We start from the raw sequence: 19,031 nt of genomic DNA, 5'->3' as shown, positions 1-19,031 counted from the left end.
GCGGTTTCTCAGGAAATTCGGGATCAACCTACCCCTGGACCCAGCAATGCCACTGTTGGGAATATACCCAAGAGATGCCCGATCATATGACAAGGGCATTTGTTCAACTATGTTCATAGCAGCATTATTTGTAATAGCCAGATCCTGGAAACAACCTAGATGTCCTTCAATGGAAGAATGGATGAAGAAAGTGTGGAATATATACACATTAGAATACTACTCAGCAGTGCCGTGATCTTTTTAACAGCTAGGCAGAATTCTATTACATTTTTCAGTAGCCCTCTGGTGATTAGCAGAGGATTATGTGTGATATTTTTGCATTTTAATGGATATTTTATTGCATAGCAATGCATGCATAGCTCTGTACATTTGCTTGGATGATTCTACTGCTTGTTTCTAAGACAAAGACTATGAACATTTAAAAATGAGAAATTGTCAAATGGTTTGCAGAAGTGCATGATCCTACTAGTAACAATGTTTTTCATATTCAACAACGTATGATATTGTTTTTTCTCTTAAAACTTTGCTGAAGTAATGAGTATCCCTGTTTTCTGTAATAGTACCTCTGCAAAGGGATATTGTATATGTTGTGTACATGTTTCTGTGTGTGTGTGTGTATGACCATATATACAGATTGTGTAAAAGCTTGAAGTATGTGGTGATTTGAATAAGAATGACCCCCACAGGTTCATAGGTTTGAATGCTTGTTCATCAGGAGTGGTACTACTTGACAGAGATTAGTAGGTGTGGCCTTCTTGGATTTGGTGTGCCTGGTTGGAGGAAGTATATCACTGGTGGGTGGGCTTTGATGTTTCAAAACCCTCTCTCTGCCTATGGATCAGAATGTAGCTGTGAGCTACTGCACCAGTGTCTGCCTGCATGTTGCCATGCTCCCCACAATGATAATAATGGACTGACCCTCTGAAACTGCAAAGGAGCCCCCAATTAAATGCTTTCTTTTGTAAGAACTTCCTTAGTCACGGTGTCTCTTCACAGCAATAGGGCACTGACTAAGACAAGGTCTTGGTGCCTTCCTCGGTTACTCCCCACTTTATTCTTTGAGACAGGATCTCTCAGTGAACCTCAAGCTCACTGATTAGCTAGACTGGGCTGGCTAGCCGTCTCGAGGGATCTGTTTTTCTTCGCCTTCTCAGTGGCAGAATTAAAGATGTGCACCATGGTGCCAGATTTTTTTCATGGATACTGGGGATGTGAACGCAGGCCCTTATGCTTGAACAGCAAGTGTTTCACTAACTGAGCCATCTCCCAGGTCTTGAACAGTATCCATTACAGGCAGTGCCTTGGTGAATTCCCAACAGTGGGGGGAAATAAACCGTGGGTTTGGCGTCTGAGCACTGCCACCACTTGATTCCAATTCCTTTTGGCTCATGCTTGTATTTTTCTTTTTCTCAAATTTCTTCAATTGTTTATTGTAACCAGTAGCACTTTTGGGAAAGCTATTATACAAACAGTTATCTCTAAATGAACGATTGAACCTTAGAGGATACACAGGATATAAAAAGATATTAAAATGTTGATGTAACATTGGGTTTTCTTAGTATCATTTCATTAAATCCTCAGTGTGTTAGTGTATTTTATGGTTACACAATGGTTATTACAGTACTAGCTACACATATAAATATTTCAAAAGCAGGTGTTAATTTCTAATTTGTTTATTTTTTATTAAATTATTTTATCACAAAGACATTACATTGCTAGTAGAAATCATAAGATATAAAATAGTTTTTAAAATAATAATTATTTATCTTACCCAGAGGTTTTATGTATATTTTTATATGTGTGAAAATACACATATATTTCTATACGCTTTTGCAAAATAAAAACTTACACCACGCATGCTGGTATCTTTTTCTGCTGAGTAAAGGGATCATATTGAAAACATTTGGTGGACACTACTAAAAAGAAAACAATTATCTAAAGGAAGGAAGGTAAAACACATATGTGCTGGTTCTGATTAGGAAACCATCGTATGCTTAAAGCAATAATCATTTACTCTTTGGAGTGGTTTCTTTCACGACACTATAAGCAGGACAGCTTTAACGCAACTTTACCATAGCTATATGTTGATGAAAATGGCTTGAGCATTTGACATTATTTAGAAATAGATTTAATTTTAGCATGGTTTGTTTTATATGTAAATATATGTTTCCTATTGAGATTTTAGTCTGATTTCTGTGCTATTTATATGCATATGTAAATGTAGAACTGGAAAAAGACAATTAAATATGAATGAGAAAAAATTATGCAAAAGATAATCCCTATGGGATTTCATACAAAGTAACTGGCTCTTTGCGATTTTGCTTTGCAATAGTTGACTTTGTTGAGTCAAGTGGGCTGAATACAAGAATCTGATGAAAATACTAAACATTGCTTCTCTTTCTGCATCACAACACCCCAAGTCCCACATTTTCAGCTTATTGGGAGAGTGTGGAGTGATTCTGTGTAATATAATATGATGATAACATGACATTATGCTGCTGATTCCATTGCAGGCATGATCACACGGCTCCGCCACCCAGTGTCAACCAAGGCCAACAAGGTCCCGATGTCTGTGGCTCTGGGAAGTGGTATGGACACAATTTTGAGCTCTTAAGCTCCATTTCTCATCATTTGGGGTTCAAACACCTGTTATTCAAACCTAACTGACTCATTATGGATGGCAGGAAGAAGTCCCTGCTCAGACTGCACCAGGGAGAAATTTAGTCTAATTTATTTCATTCATTTATTTTTTTGAAACCGGCTATCCACAACTAACTCTGTGATCTGCCCAGCTTTAGCAAAAATAACTCTCAAATGTTTATTCTTACCAGACATTGCCATTCATCCCCAGAACCTCTTACCTGTCTTCCCTTTTTCTTGAATTCTATGTCTACTCCTATTTGGAGCTCATTATCTGTAGAGTAATAACATCCACCTTGATCGCAGTTTAATTTGTTTTATATGAAAAAATTTAACAGTAGTTTACCAACCTAAGATCATTAAGCACATTTTTGACATTGTTTCTCTCCAAGACACCCCCAGTTGACAAAAAAAAAAAAAAAAAAAAAGACTCTTCTTGTCAAGAACTGCAGCTGCTTTGAGAACTCCATTTTCCTGTGATGTGATCATGATATCAGTTCACTGAGGATTTTTCTACAAATGATGTCTTAGTGGCCCTCATTTTGTGGACACAAAAAGCTCATTACAGAAGAAATCACTTTGTGAGTTGTTGACATGACTTCTAAAGTGTCTGCCTTGCTTTAATTAGGAGTTTGGGAGCTGAAACGAGAAGAGATCGCCCTGTTGAAGGAGCTGGGAAGTGGCCAGTTTGGAGTGGTCCAGCTGGGCAAGTGGAAGGGGCAGTATGATGTGGCTGTAAAGATGATCAAGGAGGGCGCCATGTCAGAAGATGAATTCTTTCAGGAGGCCCAGACCATGATGTAAGTCTCTCCTCAGGAGTGAGGATGTTCACTCTCCACAGAAGAGCATCAACATTAGCAGTCCCTTTCCCTAACATTTGCAAAGCCTGGCCTATCTTGCAATTACAAATATTTAAGACTTATAGTTTAGCCTAAGGAGCTGTTAAATAAAATCAATGTTATGCTCCTAATTTAACAAGTAGGCCTGCATAACACCTTGAAATGCCATGTTTGAAGTCAGAATACTTCTGACTCTATTGAGAAAGCATCCTTTGGCCTTCTGTGCCTTTGAATTCTCTTCTTTTGATCTTTCTCCTGCTCACAACATTGCCCTGTGCTACAAAGGGCCTTAATAGTTACGTGTGGGTGGGTACAGCCCTCAGTATATCTAATTTCCCCTTGCATCTCCCACAAACAACTATGTGTTAGCCAATGGTATCACTTAGGAGTAGCATGGCTCACCCTTGAAGAAACACTCAAGTACGGTCTTCGGCAGTCCTAGAGTGAGTGAGTCCTTCATCCTTAGAAATGCTTCTAACCCAGGTAAAGCAGCATGGCTGGTCACTCCTTTAGAAAACTAATTAGGGAAGATCAAAAAGTGTTATATCAAGGTCTTGGTCAGATGTCTCAGTCAGTAAAGTGCTGGCCTTGCAGCATGAGTTCGATCCCTTGAGCCCATGTAAAAGCAGTGATTCATGCTTGTAATCGCAGAATTGGAGAGGAGGAGGCAGGTGGATCTCTGGAGTTTACTGTCCAGTCAACCTTGTCTAATTGAAGAATCTAAGGTCTCAATGAGAGACCCTGTCTCACAAACAAGGTCGACAGCTCCTGGGAAGTGACAGCTAAGGTTGACTTCTACCCTCCACCACACACAAAAGAGTTGAAATTTCCAGATTCCACCCACTTTTATTACTGTGAGAAAGACCGTAACCAAAAGCCACTTGGGGAGGAAAGGATTTATTTGCCATACATACCCACATCTATTGAAAAAGCTATTCAACAGTTTTCAGACACATCTTTATAGGGCCAATGTCCATTTCCTTGGTGTCCGTTTCCTCCAGTGTCCATGTCCTTGATGATTCATTTTAAAGATCAAAGGAGACAGGGAAGTTACAACAATTTCTTCCACCATAACTGAAGAATTGTTCAGTAGAGATACTACATGAATATGAGCCTTTCACCAAGGCTGTCTTCATGGGCATGGCACCATGTATTAGCGACCAAGGACATGTCACCACATATTAGCAAGGTCCCTCCAGTACTTGCTTTGAGGCTCTGTTTTCACTCTTGTAAAATAATACCTTTTTAACCATCATCCACCATGATCAAGTCAGTTTCATTCCAGAGATGCAGGGATAGTTCAACATACGAAAATCTGTCAGCGTAATCCACCACATAAACAAGCTGAAAAATAAAAACCACATGATCATCTCATTAGATGCTGAAAAAGCTTTTGACAAAATACAACATCCCTTCATGATAAAGGTCTTGGAGAGAGCAGGGATACGAGGAACATACCTAAACATGATAACGGCAATATGCAGCAAACCAACAGCCAACATCAAACTAAATGGAGAGAAATTCCCAGCGATCCCACTGAAATCAGGAACAAGACAAGATTGTCTCCATATCTATTCAATATAGTTCTTGAGGTCCTAGATAGAGCAATAAGACACCAAAAGAAGATCAAGGGGATACAAATTTGAAAAGAAGAAGTCAAACTCTCACTATTTGCTGATGATATAATAGTTTACATAAGTGACTCCAAAAATTCTACCAAGGAACTTCTACAACTCATAAACACTTTCAGTAATGTAGCAGGATACAAGATTAACTAAAAAAAAATTAATAGCCCTCCTGTACACAAATGATAAATGGGCTGAGAAAGAAATCAGAGAAACATCACATTTCACTATAGCCACACATAGCATAAAATATCTCAGAATAACTCTAACCAAACAAGTGGAAGACTTGTATTACAAGAACTTTAAAACTTTAAAGAAAGAAATTGAAGAAGACACCAGAAAGTAAAAAGATCTCTCATACTCTTGGGTAGGTAGAATTAACATAGTAAAAATGGCAATCTTACCAAAAGCAATCTACAGATTCAATGCAATGCCCAGCAAAATTCCAGCAAAATTCTTCACAGACCTGGAAAGAATGGTACTCAACTTCATATGGAAAAGCAAAAAGTCCAGGATAGCTAAAACAATCCTGTACAATAAAGAACTTCTGGGCATCACAATCCCTGACTTTAAACTCTACTACAGTGCTACAGTACTGAAAACAGCCTGGAATTAGCATAAAAACAGACAGGAGGAAAAATGGAACCAAATAGAAGACCCAGATATTAATCCACACATCTTTGAACACCTGATTTTTAACAAAAAAGCAAAAAATATCAAATGGAAAAAAGAAAAAATATCTATCACCATGCACAAAACTAAGTCCNACCAAACGGATCAAAGACCTCAACATAAAGCCAGCCACACTGAACCTTATAGAAGAGAAAGTGGGAAGTACACTTGAACACATTGGCACAGGAGACCACTTCCTAAATATAACCCCAGCAGCACAGACACTGAGAGAAACAATTAATTAATGGGACCTCCTGAAACTGAAAAGCTTCTGTAAAGCAAAGGACACAGTCAACAGGATAAAACTACAGCCTACAAAATGGGAAAAGATCTTCATGAACCCCACATCAAAAAGTGGTCTGATCTCCAAAATATACAAAGAACTCAAGAAATTGGTCATCAAAGGAACAAATAATCCAATAAAAAATGGAGTACAGATCTAAACAGAGAACTCTCAACAGAGGAATCTAAAATGGCTGAAAGACACTTAAGGAAATGCTCAACATCCTTAGTCATCAGAGAAATGCAAATCAAAACAACTTTGAGATTCCATCTTACACCTGTAAGAATGGTCAAAATCAAAAACACTGATGACAACTTATGCTGGAGAGGTTGTGGGGAAAAGGGAACACTTCTGCATTGCTGGTGGGAATGCAAGCTGGTACAGCCCCTATGGATGTCAGTGTGGAAATTTCTCAGAAAATTAGGAAACAACCTTCCCTAAGACCCAGTAATACCACTTTTGGGTATATATCCAAAGGATGCTCAATCGTGCCACAAGGACATGTGCTCAACTATGTTCATAGCGGCTTTGTTTGTCATAGTCAGAACCTGGAAACAACCTAAATGTTCCTCGACTGAAGAATGGATAAAGAAAATGTGGTGTATTTACACAATGGAGTTTTACACAGCAGAAAAAAAATCATCTTTAAATTTGCGGGCAAATGGATGGATCTAGAAAACATCATAGTGAGTGAAGTTACCCAAACCAAGAAAGACAATGATCATATGTACTCACTCATAAGTGGCTTTTAGACATAAAGCAAAGAAAACCAGCCTACAATTCACAATCCTAGAGAACTTAGACAACAATGAGGACACTAAGAGAGACATACATATATCTAACCTACATGGGAAGTAGAAAAAGATATCCTGAGTAAATTGGGAGCATGGGGACCTTGGAAGAGGGTTGAAGGGGAGGGGAAAGGCAGGGAGGGGAGCAGAGAAAAAATGTAGAGCTCAATAAAAATCAATGAAAAATAATTTTAGAAAGGTCAAAGTAAAAAAAATAATAATACTTTTTTGGTTTGTGGTTTTGCGGCAGTTTCACTTCATAACCCAGGGTAGCCTGGAAGTTACTGTGTAGACCAACTTCACCGTAAATCCCCCATAAGTACAATGAAATACAGGTGTGAGCTATCACATGCTGCTCAAATTAAATTGTAAGCAATTATTTTTTCCTATTCTTATTTATTTCTCAGAACCTAGAAATTATGTGGCTGGTTTGTCCTTGGTAACAAAACTGTTATAGAAAACTAAAGAAAGCTCCTTGGTGTTCCCCTTTCATAGAGCGTAAAATTCTTTTTCTGAAAAAAAAAAAAACTTTCTTGGGTACATGGTACAGCTGGTGTCTCTGGTAAAATATTAAAGTGCATTTTTGTCATTAAAAAGTACTGTAATCTGTAAAATTGATCCAAGCTATGGGGAGGCAGAAACAGAAGCACTCCTGAGGCTCACTGACCAGTCAGCCTATGCTGTCTGGAAAGTTTCAGGCCAGTTAAAGACCCCATCTCAAAGGAGATCGGTGGCCTTTCTGAAGATGATATCTGAGATTGTCCTTTGGCCTCCACACAGAAACATACATGCAAATGGACACACACACACACATACACACAAAGCAGCATTTTTTAAAAATCAAAAAAGGAAGATAGAACCAAAAAAGATAAAAAAGAGAGATTATGTGAAGTCTCACTTCACATTTTATGTTGTATTGACACTCTTCAAATTATAATACTTCAACCCATGCCACTATCCTGATTTTTGGGAGTAGAGGCGAACACAGCATGTCCAGACTGAGTGCTCTGCAGAGTGGCCGCCAGGATCAGATCTGAGGCAAGAACACTGTTTCCTTTTGTGCCTCCAAAAATTGTCCTGTTCTCAGAACAAGATCCGAAGCTCCCAGCTCTCTTTCTCTGTTCAGGTAGAGGAGATGAGAATCTGTTCATCCTTGGCCAAGCCATCTTGAAAATGAACTTTACAAACCTATTCTTTTCCAGGAAACTCAGCCATCCCAAGTTGGTTAAATTCTATGGAGTGTGTTCGAAGAAATACCCCATCTACATAGTAACTGAGTATATAACCAACGGTTGCTTGCTTAGTTACCTGAAGAGTCATGGGAAGGGACTGGAAACCTCCCAGCTCTTGGAAATGTGTTACGATGTTTGTGAAGGCATGGCCTTCTTGGAGAGCCACCAGTTCATACATCGGGATTTGGTAAGGCAAGCCTCCGGCAGGTGAATGACATGAAAGGATGTAGCCCGCAGTTCCCTCATCCAGGGATAGGGCCGCTGAGAGGTCTGACAAAGAGGGATGGATGCCTTGCTTTTACTTTGCACACCTGTGACTCCTGTGAGCATGTAATTGTTTTGCAATCGAAAGATCACCATCTTAGTAAAATATTTGAAACTCGGAAAGGTCAGAGTCAAGTGAGGCATGAGGATCTCCGTAGCTACCTGCGCTGTGGTGTGAAGAACAGATGGAAAGACGTGGGCCAGTTCACTGTTTCTCAAAGCCACTAAACCAAAGCTGACCTTTACTCTGAAAAAGAGTTTAGTGCTAAAGCGGCAACTTGATAACTGAAAATACAAAAGAATTAGACGGAAAGGGAAGTGTGTGTTTGGCTTGGTTTGAGAGTTCTGAGTACTGTTTGGTATGCACTGGCCTTTAACTTCAGAGATTGGCTTTGCTGAAAAGCAAGCATCCTGCACACACCCGGCCAATGCATCCCCTAAGTCCTGAGGGTAGTGTGCACAACTCCGAGCATCTAAGAATGCACAGGATCTACTTACTGGAAGGCTCTCTCCTTGCTGAGCTGAGATTCTGTGTTCAAGTATATTGTCAATCAGTTCAGATGCTTGGCTAGACAGACTTATGCCAGTGTGTTTTCATTTTGAAAAATTGAAAATTCCAGGGGATTTTTTTAAAAAAAATCCTTCTGAGTAATTAGGGTTGTGATAGGCTGTGTTGGGTTTGGCTGAAAACAAAGCCGAGGAGAAGAAAATGGCTGAGTCTCTGATATGAGGAGATTCTTGGTTGCTTTTACCACTTGAAGATTTTGCTTTCCCTCCCAAGGCTGCTCGGAACTGTTTGGTGGACAGTGACCTCTCTGTGAAAGTCTCAGACTTCGGAATGACAAGGTGAGCCAGTGATGTCCCCAAACAGCTTTTCTTTCTACAATGCTGGCATTTGGGAGGTAGAGGAAGAAGATCAGGAGATCACGAGACCTTGTCTCAGGAAGAGAGAAACAGAGCAAATAAAAAATTAGCTAGAAAACTGAAGCGTTCAGCAGACTATGAACGTTCTATGTCCTTCCTTGGTCTGGCTGATGGTGGTAGGCCATGGAGGCAATGCTGGCCAATAAAGGTCTTCCCAGTTTGCAACACTGTATGTCTTAACGTCTGTGCTGATGTTTTCCCTACAGATACGTTCTTGATGACCAGTATGTCAGTTCAGTAGGAACCAAGTTTCCAGTCAAGTGGTCGGCCCCAGAGGTGTTTCACTACTTCAAATACAGCAGCAAGTCAGACGTATGGGCATTCGGTAAGGAAGTAACCACACAGCACCCAGCCCCATTTCATAAGTCAGCTTCCACAACAGGAAACCACAAGGACAGCAACATCCATTTGAAAACGAAGCCCGAGTCTTTACAAAATTCCACACGCGGTGTGAGACAAGCAAGTGGTTGAAAAAGGCCATTTCCTTCCTTGGGTTCGGTGTTTGGAAGTCTTATGCACATCCATAATTTACATCATGTTAGCGTCAGCCCGAAGAGTCAAGGGACTTAGGAGCTATTCCGATGAAACTTTCAAATGGTTTTGCTCTGTTTTTTTTTTTTTTTAAAGAAACAGTGTTTTGTTATGTAACCCAGGCTAGGCTCAAACTCGTGTTCCTCCTTAGCCTCTCAAGAGCTAGGATTCCGGGTGTGTACCACTTCTAGCCTCAGAGAGTTTTGTGAAGGAATCGTTAAAATTTAAACCTCAGCCCAAAGGTTGGAAGACTTAAATATAGACCACTGTTTATGGGCATGAGGGTAACTATGGTTAACTCTTCTAATGGGTTCTAATGGGCAGAGCCTTTGGGCAACCCTTAATGTAAATAGTAGACTTGACCCTGTGCTGTCTTTGGCTTTGGGTAAGTCCTCTTTCCTTTCCTTTAAGTAACACCTGGCAGAACTAACTTAGCAAAAGAAATGATATATTTTTGGCTCAGGGTGTTGAAGGTTCCAGTCTGCACTCTGACCCATTGTTCGGTGTCTGTGGTGAGGTGTTCAGGGACAGAGCAGAGGCTGTGACAGGAGCAAAGGTGCTCGCCTTGTGACCAAGAGGAAGAGGAGAGATGGCAAGGAGATGCTGCTGTCTCATCTTCCCTTCAGGGAATTCTCCACAGGACTGTAAGGTCTCTTCTATTTCCCACACCTCAAAGGCACCAGGCTGGGAGTCAAGCCTCCAAACCGTAGCAAACACTTACCTTGTTTCAAGTCATCTTGCTAAAATTAGCGTTTTAGATCAGGATTTGGGAAACCACAGTCCTGGACGAAACTAGGTGCCCTGTTTCTGTAAATAAAGTTTTATTGACCACAGGCATGACCATTCATTTCCATGTTGTCTGTGGCTGATTTTGAGCTAAAACAGAGCAATTAATTGGCACAGACACCATTTGACTCAGAGTCTAAGATACTTACCATTGCATATTTCTATAGAAATTTGATACCCACTATTTTCTTAAAATGTTTAGATGAAAATTTACTCTCTCAAGCTACATGACAGGACACACCTGTAGTCCTGGGCCTCAGGTGCTGAGGCAGGAGGATCATGAGTTCTAGGCCAGGCTAAGGAACTTAACAAGACCTGTCTCAGGACAATAGCAAACGTTTGATTAGTTGTGTTGGTTGAGTCAGCAGTATAGCTCTAAGGCAAAGCATTTGCCTTGGGTGTTCAAAGCCCTGGTTTGATCCTAGCACTGCAAAAACAGACAAACAAACAAAAACAAAAGAAGAGAAGCCAAATTCTGTAAAAGTGATTATGAAATGGTAAAAAAAATGTGTAAGTTGTGATTCTGTCAATTGTCAGAGTTTTTAAAAATTAAATTTATATTTTATATTTATATTTTTATAAATATATTATAAATTTTATATTTATATTTTAAAAATTGGGGTTTTTAAAAGTATGTCAATAGAATCATGACTGTTCTCAACAACTGTCTGGTGGGTCCAGGATAAGTAAGTCAAATTATTGACAAGTAACAAGGTAGAACAAATATAACCAAGAAATATTTCAAGCTTGTCTTAGTCCATAAGTGCAATTTCATTTACCATGTAACACATGCAAGACAACTTGGGGAAAGAAAACTTTCGTTATCTGTTTATTTTTCTGTTCCAACTAGACATTAGAAATAAATATTCCCTTTCAAAAAGTATAAAGGTAACCACATGGGCACCCCACAAGGCAAAGTAATACAGATATTGCTTTTGGGTTAAGTTTGGCCCTTGTTGTCAAGACTAGTTTCGTATCTATGTACCAACTGATATGCCTCCTGACTAGTATTCTTGAAATCTGTAACCTCATTCAATAGTTACAACTTGTTTTTGACTGGAGGCAGCATTGCCAAACCTGATAATCCACATCATGAAACAATCACGTTGCAGTTGTCTTCCAGCTGTGGACAGATAGTAAATCTATTCTTAAACCATTTACTCCTGCTATGGATATTCAAAATGAATTGGGACTTCTGAAAACCCCTCTCAAAGAAAACCCTCCCTCCCCCAGTTATTTTATGTGGTGCTACCAGGCTTGGAATGCATGAGCAACCTTACCAAGAGAGAGCTGTGAGGGAGTCTCACTCTTTTGTGGAATTGGTTTAGAATATGTGTTTAAAGGAAGAAACATCACAAAGCAGAAGACTGCTTAGTTTACATAAAATCTGTAGCCTATAACTCAAAGTTTGGCGTTTGAGAGCAATTGTCTTCTTTCTGAATATGTGTGTTGTCCAGGGTTTTGAACCTGGCTAATTGTTTAAAGCAGTGGTTCTCAACTTCTTTGGGGGTCAAATGACCTTGTCACAGGGGTCACATATCAGCTATCCTATATATCAGATATTTGCATTATGATTCATAACAGTGGCAAAATTATAGTTATGAAGTAGCAATGAAACTAATCGTATGGTTGGGGGGGTCATCATAACATGAGGAACTGTATTAAAGGGCACAGCATTAGGAAGACTGAGAACCACTGGTTTAGCCTCTGTGTCCTTGGAGAAGATGGACAGATGAGCCTTGAGTGCATGGAGTGGGGGATGGGTCTGAAGAAATACAGGAACACCTAGACTGCAGAAGTGATACTCAAAGCCCACCATCCATGCCCCCATGCCCCCCCTTTTCGCTAGGTCTTGTTTCCCAGAAATCCCTAGCTCCAGCTCATGGCCTTCTGGTCCTGTGATAGGAAATTCCTTCCACAAGCCCTGGACCTTCTGACACTGGCTCTCTTTCTTTTCTGTCTGCTGGGGCTGTCCCCGGATGCACTACAGGGATCCTGATGTGGGAGGTGTTTAGTCTGGGGAAGCAACCCTATGACTTATATGATAACTCCGAGGTGGTTGTGAAGGTCTCCCAGGGCCACAGACTCTACCGGCCCCAGCTGGCATCCGACACCATCTACCAAATCATGTACAGCTGCTGGCATGAGGCAAGTATACCCCCTAAGCAGGCCGGAACTGGGCTTGCGGGGTGGGGGTGGGGGTTCGCTGGAGGTGAGGGAAAGTGCCTGCCACAGAGAAGTTGGAAGCGGCTCTAGATTATGTTTGTTTATAATGTTAAAAAAAAAAAGCAAGGCAGGGCTGGAGAGATGGCTCAGTGGTTAAGAGCATTGCCTGCTCTTCCAGAGGTCCTGAGTTCAATTCCCAGCACCCACATGGTGGCTCCCAAACATCTGTAGTGGGATCTGACACCCTATCCTGGCAGAAAGTCAATAGAGCGCTCATGCACATTAAATAAATAAATAAATAAATAAATAAATAAATAAATGATTAAAAAATCAAGGCAGTTGACAGTTTGCTGAAGAACCGATGGCACAATATGAGCTCATCAGAAACCACCCTAGTGCTCATAGGGTGAGGAAATAGGAACCCAGAGAGGTTAAGTAGCTTACCTGAAGTCACACAGTTATTACCGAGGCAGGCTGGCTGCTGCCAGTGTCTTCACTATTTTTTTTTCTTTTTTTAACATTTGTTTGTTCGGTTGTTTGGTTGGTTGATTTAGTTTGGCTCCGTTTTTGTTGTTGTTGTTTTTTTTTTTCTAGAGAAGGTTTCTCTGTGTGGCCCTGGTCTATCCTGGAGCTCACGCTGTAGACAAGGCTGGCCTCAAACTCAGAAATCTGCCTGCCTCAGCCTCCTGAGTGCTGGGATTAAAGGTGTTCACCACCACTTCCCAGCTATCTTGTTTTTGTTTTTGTTTTTGAGATTATAATTACATTTCTCCTTTGTGTTTCCTCCCTCCACATCGACCCATATATCCCCCTTCAAACTCATGGCTTCCTCTTCCACTTAGTGTTATTACATGCACATATGTATATGTATATATATACAGTCCTAAATATAACCTGTTTAGTCATGTAAAGTTGCTTGTATATATGTTTTCAGGGCTGACTGGCATTGGACAACCAATTGCTGTGCTCTTCCCTGGGGAAGACCGCCTCTCCCACTCCCAGCTTTCCTCAGTTGCCTAGAGATTTTTATATGGGGTTGAGACCTCACTCTTAACAAAACTATAAAATTTCTACTCAACCCAAAGCTGCATGACAGCAACATCTAATCACATACACAAATCACCTGAAAGGTGGCGGGGCGACGGCTTCTTCTTCTTCTTCTTCTTCTTCTTCTTCTTCTTCTTCTTCTTCTTCTTCTTCTTCTTCTTCTTCTTCATCTTCTTCTTCTTCTTCTTCTTCTTCTTCTTCTTCCTCTTCATCCCCCACCCCATCTTCAAGTACCCAAAGCACTAAATAACTTGAAGTGGATGTGGGCCTAAAATGGAGGCAATTCCATCACAAATAGCTTTAGCTTTGATGTTTAAACAACTAACTGGGGCTGTCAGTTCTGAGGTTCCACTATTGCCTTCACTGACCCCAAAGTCTTCTCACATGTACACACACTGTGGGGGGGTGGGTGGCTGTGCGGCATGTTTTATATATTGTTCGTGTGTGTGTGCGCGTGTGTGTGTATTATGAATATAGGTATTCTGCTGCCATGGCAAGTCTGTGTCTGATGTCAATCCTTACCATCCACCTTGCTTGATACAGAATCTCATTTGCTGTTGTATATACCAAACAAGTTGGCCTGTGAGTTCCCAGGCATTCTCCTGCCTCCAATTCCCATTTTGCCATAGGAGGGCTGACATCACATATCTGGCATTTATGTGAGTTGTGAAAACTGGAACTTGTAGGGCAAGTGCTTTTACCCACCTCAGCCCTATATTGTTGTTTGTCATTTTAATTTTTAAATAAAAGTCTCATGTAGCCCAGGCTGACCTCAAACTTGCTGAATAGCTGGGAAAGACTTTGAACATTTGATCCTCCTGCCTCTTCCTCCCAAATCCTCAGATTACAGATGTGTGCCACGCACCTGGTTAACGTGGTGCAGAGAACCGAAGCTAGGGTGTCCTGCATGCCAGGCAAGCACGTTGCCAGCTGAGTCACACCCCCGGCCCCGATACTGTTCCTTTGAATGAAAACTTTCATTATCTAACACTTCAGGGTTCTCTTTTATTTAGCTTCCAGAAAAGCGGCCCACATTTCAGCAGCTCCTGTCTGCCATCGAACCACTTCGGGAACAAGATAAACCATGAAGAGACACTTGGGAATACTGAAGGGAATGAGTATAAACGTCGAGCAACCCTCTCACTCTTTTTAAGGGAAGTAGAAAGGCACAATGTGATCTAGCTAGTTAATAATGTCTGGTGTGTTGTTTATCTCTTACATTAGTTACAAAAAAGGGAGAACACAAGGTATTTCCTTGAAATTTTGATCGCGTTGTTCATTTTGCTTGTGCTATGTTTTATGTACTACTCCCCAGCCTATGGTAGACATCCAGTTCTAGATTGCAGTTTGGGAAGGGTGTGTCCTGTGTGTAAAGATGGAGCAGAACTGAAAAGATGATTTGTTGAGAACTTACTTCATCTCTGTTGGCACAAGTGTGATCATTCAATATCCTTCCAAGAACAGGCATCTGTGCACATTTGCCTCTGTATGAGAAAGCTCTCCAGCGTTTGAATACTTGGTCCCCAGTTTGTGGCATTGTTTGGGGGAAGCTTAGGAGATGTGGCCTTGGTGGAGGAATTATGTCAATGGGGGCAGGCTTTAGTTGTAGTTTACTCTCTCTGCTTCTTGCTTGCAGTTCAAGATAAGCTCTCAAAAGTTTAAGAGATGGTTCAGTGCTTAAGAGCACATGGCTCTTCTTCCAGAGGACCTGGGTTCAATTCCCAGCACCCACATGGTGGCTCACAACCATCTGTAACTTTAGTTTGAGGGTATCTGATGCCCTCTTCTGGCCTTCATGGACACCAGGTACACATGTGGTCTATCGACATATATGCAGGCAAAAGACCTATTCACATCTTTAAAAAACCATCAAGGATGTGAACTCTCAGCATCCTGCTCTATCTATCATCCTGCAAGCTGCCTCTGTCCTGCCATTATGAATTCTAGCCCTCTAGAACTGCAAGTCAAAATAAAGTCTTTCTTCTCTAAGTTGCCTTGGTCGTAGTCCTTTTATTACAGAACAGAAAAGCAACTAATGCAATATACAAATGATCTCAAAGTCAAGCATGTTTGAGAGCCAAACGGGGAGTTGATTGAAACACAGATTCCTAGGAAGCACCTTAGGAATGTTTGATGAAGTAGGCCTGTGAGTTGGTATTCTTCCCAAGCGTCCATGGATGCCGAACTGCCCTGCGGTACCTCATTGCATTGCAGGATACTGGTATATGGTCTGTAACTCCATTTGAATGACAGTTTCTGCTCCAGACTTAAAACAGTGGTACTTCGTGTCATCATGTACAGTGATATAAAATAATAATAATGAACAATGTGTTGAATATTACTATTGAGCAATGTGTTCCATGTTTCATACAGAGTACAATTTATTATGAATGATGCTCAGGTAGAATTTAATGCCTTCTTCCTTCACATTAACCTTCACCATTATCAATCACCACTCAAGGAGATGGTGGTTTTGCTAGAATTAAGACGATCTTACATTCTAATGATGTTATATACTTAAGTTGGGGGCTTGGGGGCTTTTGATTCATTTGAAAGATAACTGAAGTTTCTAATTCCGTCTTATATCTTAACACTGAAACAAAAATACATTTTGAATTTTCATAATTTTTATGTGTTTGTATATGCACTTTATTTGTATGTGCACCAACAGAAGCCAGAAGAGGGAGTTTGATTATCTAGAATCACAGTTACGGATGGTTGTGAGCCACCATATGGGTGCTAAGAATCAAATCAGGGTCCTCTAGTTGAGCAGTTCATGCTCTTAACCACTGATATTCTTACTTTTACTCATACCACCACCCATTTTTTCCAACCAGTGAGCTCAAATGTCTCCCTTGCTTATTTCCTTCTTGACGTTCCCTTAATGATTTTACTATTTCAGCGGAGAATTGATAGGATTATAGTATTCTATCTTTAATGGAGGCATACAAATTTCAGTGCCTAATGGGTCAATAATGAAATGCCGCTTTTCAAATGACCACTAGGACATTCCTATGTTCATTCCTTCATTTACCGTTTTCTGTGTGCCAAGTTCTTTCCTACTCAAGGGATAAAAGGGATCAAGTGACAGAACCCTTCCTTCACAACCTGCCCAGGCAGCCTGTCCTGCTCTCTGGGGTTTTGTACACCAGGAACCTGTACCATAGACTTTTCTAAAATATAAGATTATTTTATTTTTTGTGTACAAGTGTTTATCTGCATATATGTCTGTGTACCATGTGCATGTCTGGTGACAATGGAAGCCAGAAGAGGTTGCTGGATCCCCAGGAACTGGAGTTACAGACACTTAGAATCTGCCATTTGGTTTCTGAGAACTGAACCCAGGTCTTCATCGGCAGCAGGAATTGTACTTAACCACTGAGCCATCTCTCTAGCCCCTCTTCCATAGATTCTTTTTTTATTTTATTTAAAAAAAACTATATTTTTTTTCATTTTACGTACCAATCCCAGTTCCCACTCCCCTCCTCCCATTCCCTCCACTTACCCTCACCCCCAGTCCTGATTCACTCCTCAGAGAGGGTAAAGCACATTGCTTTGGGGAAGGTTCAAGGCCCTCTCTACTATATCCAGGCTGAGCAGGGTATCCATTCAAAGAGAATAGGATCCCAAAAGCCAGTACAAGCAGTAGGGATAAATCCTGGTGCCATTGCCAGTGGCCCCTCAGTCTGCTCCAGCCATACAACTGTCACCCACATTCAGAGGGACTAGTTTGGTCCTATGCTGGTTCTTCCCAGTCCAGCTGGAGTTGGTGAGCTCCCATTAGCTTAGGTAAACTGTTTCAGTGGGTGTCCCCATCATGGTCTTGACCTCCTTGCTCATATTCTTATTCCTTCCACTCTTCAGCTGGACTTTGGGAGCTCAGTCCAATGCTCCAATACGGGACTCTAACTCTGTTTCCATCAGTTGCTGGATGAAGGTTCTATGGTGACATTTAAGATAGTCATCAGCCTAACTACAAGGCAAGGCCAGTTCAGGTATTGCCTAGGGTCTTAGCTGGGGTCATCCTTGTGGATTCCTGGGAATTTCTCTAGTGCCAGGTTTCTTGTTAGCCCCATAATGACTCCCTCAATCAAAATATCTCTTTCCTTGCTCTCATCTCTGTCATTCCTCTATCTCGACTGTCCCATTCCCTCAAGTTCTTCACCTCCCCTTCTCTCCTCCTCCTCCCCTTCTGCACTCCCTATCTCCCCCCACCCCCATGCTCCCAATTTTGTCAGGTGATCTTGTCTATTTCAACTTTCCAGGTGGATTTATGTATGTTTCTCTTAGGGTTCACCTTATTACCTAGCTTCTCTAGGCTCATGAACTATATAGACCCAATATCCTTTTACAGCTAGTATCCACTTATGAGTGAGTATATACCGTGTTCCGTAGATTCTTAACCTTTATTTCTGCCTCTCTCTTGAGATTGTCTGATTGTTGCCTTCCTTTTTTATATACGTGATTTTTAAAAAGTTGTTTGTAAAAAGTAGTGCATGCTCCTAAAGATGCAAACAATACAGACAGAGCTGTGCACTTTGCAATGAAACTGAAGCCTTGTTTGAAGCTTGATTTCAAAACTCAAGCCGAACAAGAATTTAAGTCGCTGCTAGAAACCTGTGAAAAAATCAGTACATTTATGAGAGGCAGCAGCAGAGGAAGAACATTGGTGCTATTTTACAGCTTGCATGATGTTTTCAAAACGCTGCTTAAGTGTGTTTTGTGTCCATTGTTTTCCTAATCTTCCACCCACAGTCTTTCTACACTCTCTGAGAAGCGACACAAGGGGAGAGGATGTGATAAGAAACATTCCCAAATGGCAAAGAAGAGAGGAATCCAGAGACAGTCTTTGCTAGGCGGGCTTCAGTAGTCTTGCTGAGCCATTTCTGATCTGCCAAAAGTGAGATACAAGTCAATGGGTCTAGAAAATTTGTGTTATATGTGCTTGAGCCAATAAAGCAAGATTCCAATATGGTAGTTTCTCAGTTTCAATTCTGACTTGGAAGTAAGTGTACAAGGAAGACAGGTTGGACCTAAGGCCTTACCTTTTTGAAAAAAAAATTTGGGGGGGATTATAATTACATCATTTCTTTTTTCCTTTCCTTCCTTCGGACCCTCCCATGTACCTCCCTTACTTCATAGCAATTTTACTTTTTTGTTGGTAGTGGTGGTGGGGTGGTGGTCTCTCTTGCTCTCGCTCTCACTCTCTCGCTCTGTGTGTGTGTTTGTAA

General features: G+C 40.9%; 1 protein-coding gene across 4 annotated transcripts in view; it reads left to right on the top strand.

Annotated features, from left to right (window-relative positions):
* Bmx (BMX non-receptor tyrosine kinase) overlaps positions 1-15,775 on the top strand; it is a 61,437-nt gene extending 45,662 nt beyond the window's left edge. For 3 of the 4 annotated variants that reach the window (XM_050160668.1, XM_050160666.1, XM_050160667.1), the window contains 7 exons: positions 2,514-2,588; positions 3,269-3,440; positions 8,053-8,269; positions 9,128-9,192; positions 9,477-9,595; positions 12,578-12,735; positions 14,814-15,775. In XM_050160668.1, the coding sequence (XP_050016625.1) occupies positions 2,514-2,588; positions 3,269-3,440; positions 8,053-8,269; positions 9,128-9,192; positions 9,477-9,595; positions 12,578-12,735; positions 14,814-14,888 (881 nt within the window). In that variant the 3' untranslated portion in view covers positions 14,889-15,775. The remainder of the gene's footprint in view (positions 1-2,513; positions 2,589-3,268; positions 3,441-8,052; positions 8,270-9,127; positions 9,193-9,476; positions 9,596-12,577; positions 12,736-14,813) is intronic. The other variant, XM_050160669.1, reaches the window with a different exon arrangement.
* Positions 15,776-19,031: the final 3,256 nt, after the last annotated feature.

The sequence above is a fragment of the Alexandromys fortis genome, unplaced genomic scaffold, assembly GCF_014885135.2.
Source record: "Alexandromys fortis isolate MF-2015 unplaced genomic scaffold, M_Fortis_MF-2015_v1.1 scaffold_120, whole genome shotgun sequence".
Lineage (NCBI taxonomy): Eukaryota > Metazoa > Chordata > Mammalia > Rodentia > Cricetidae > Alexandromys > Alexandromys fortis.
The sequence above is the reverse complement of the archived record's forward strand: the minus strand, read 5'-3'. Positions and strand labels throughout refer to the sequence as shown.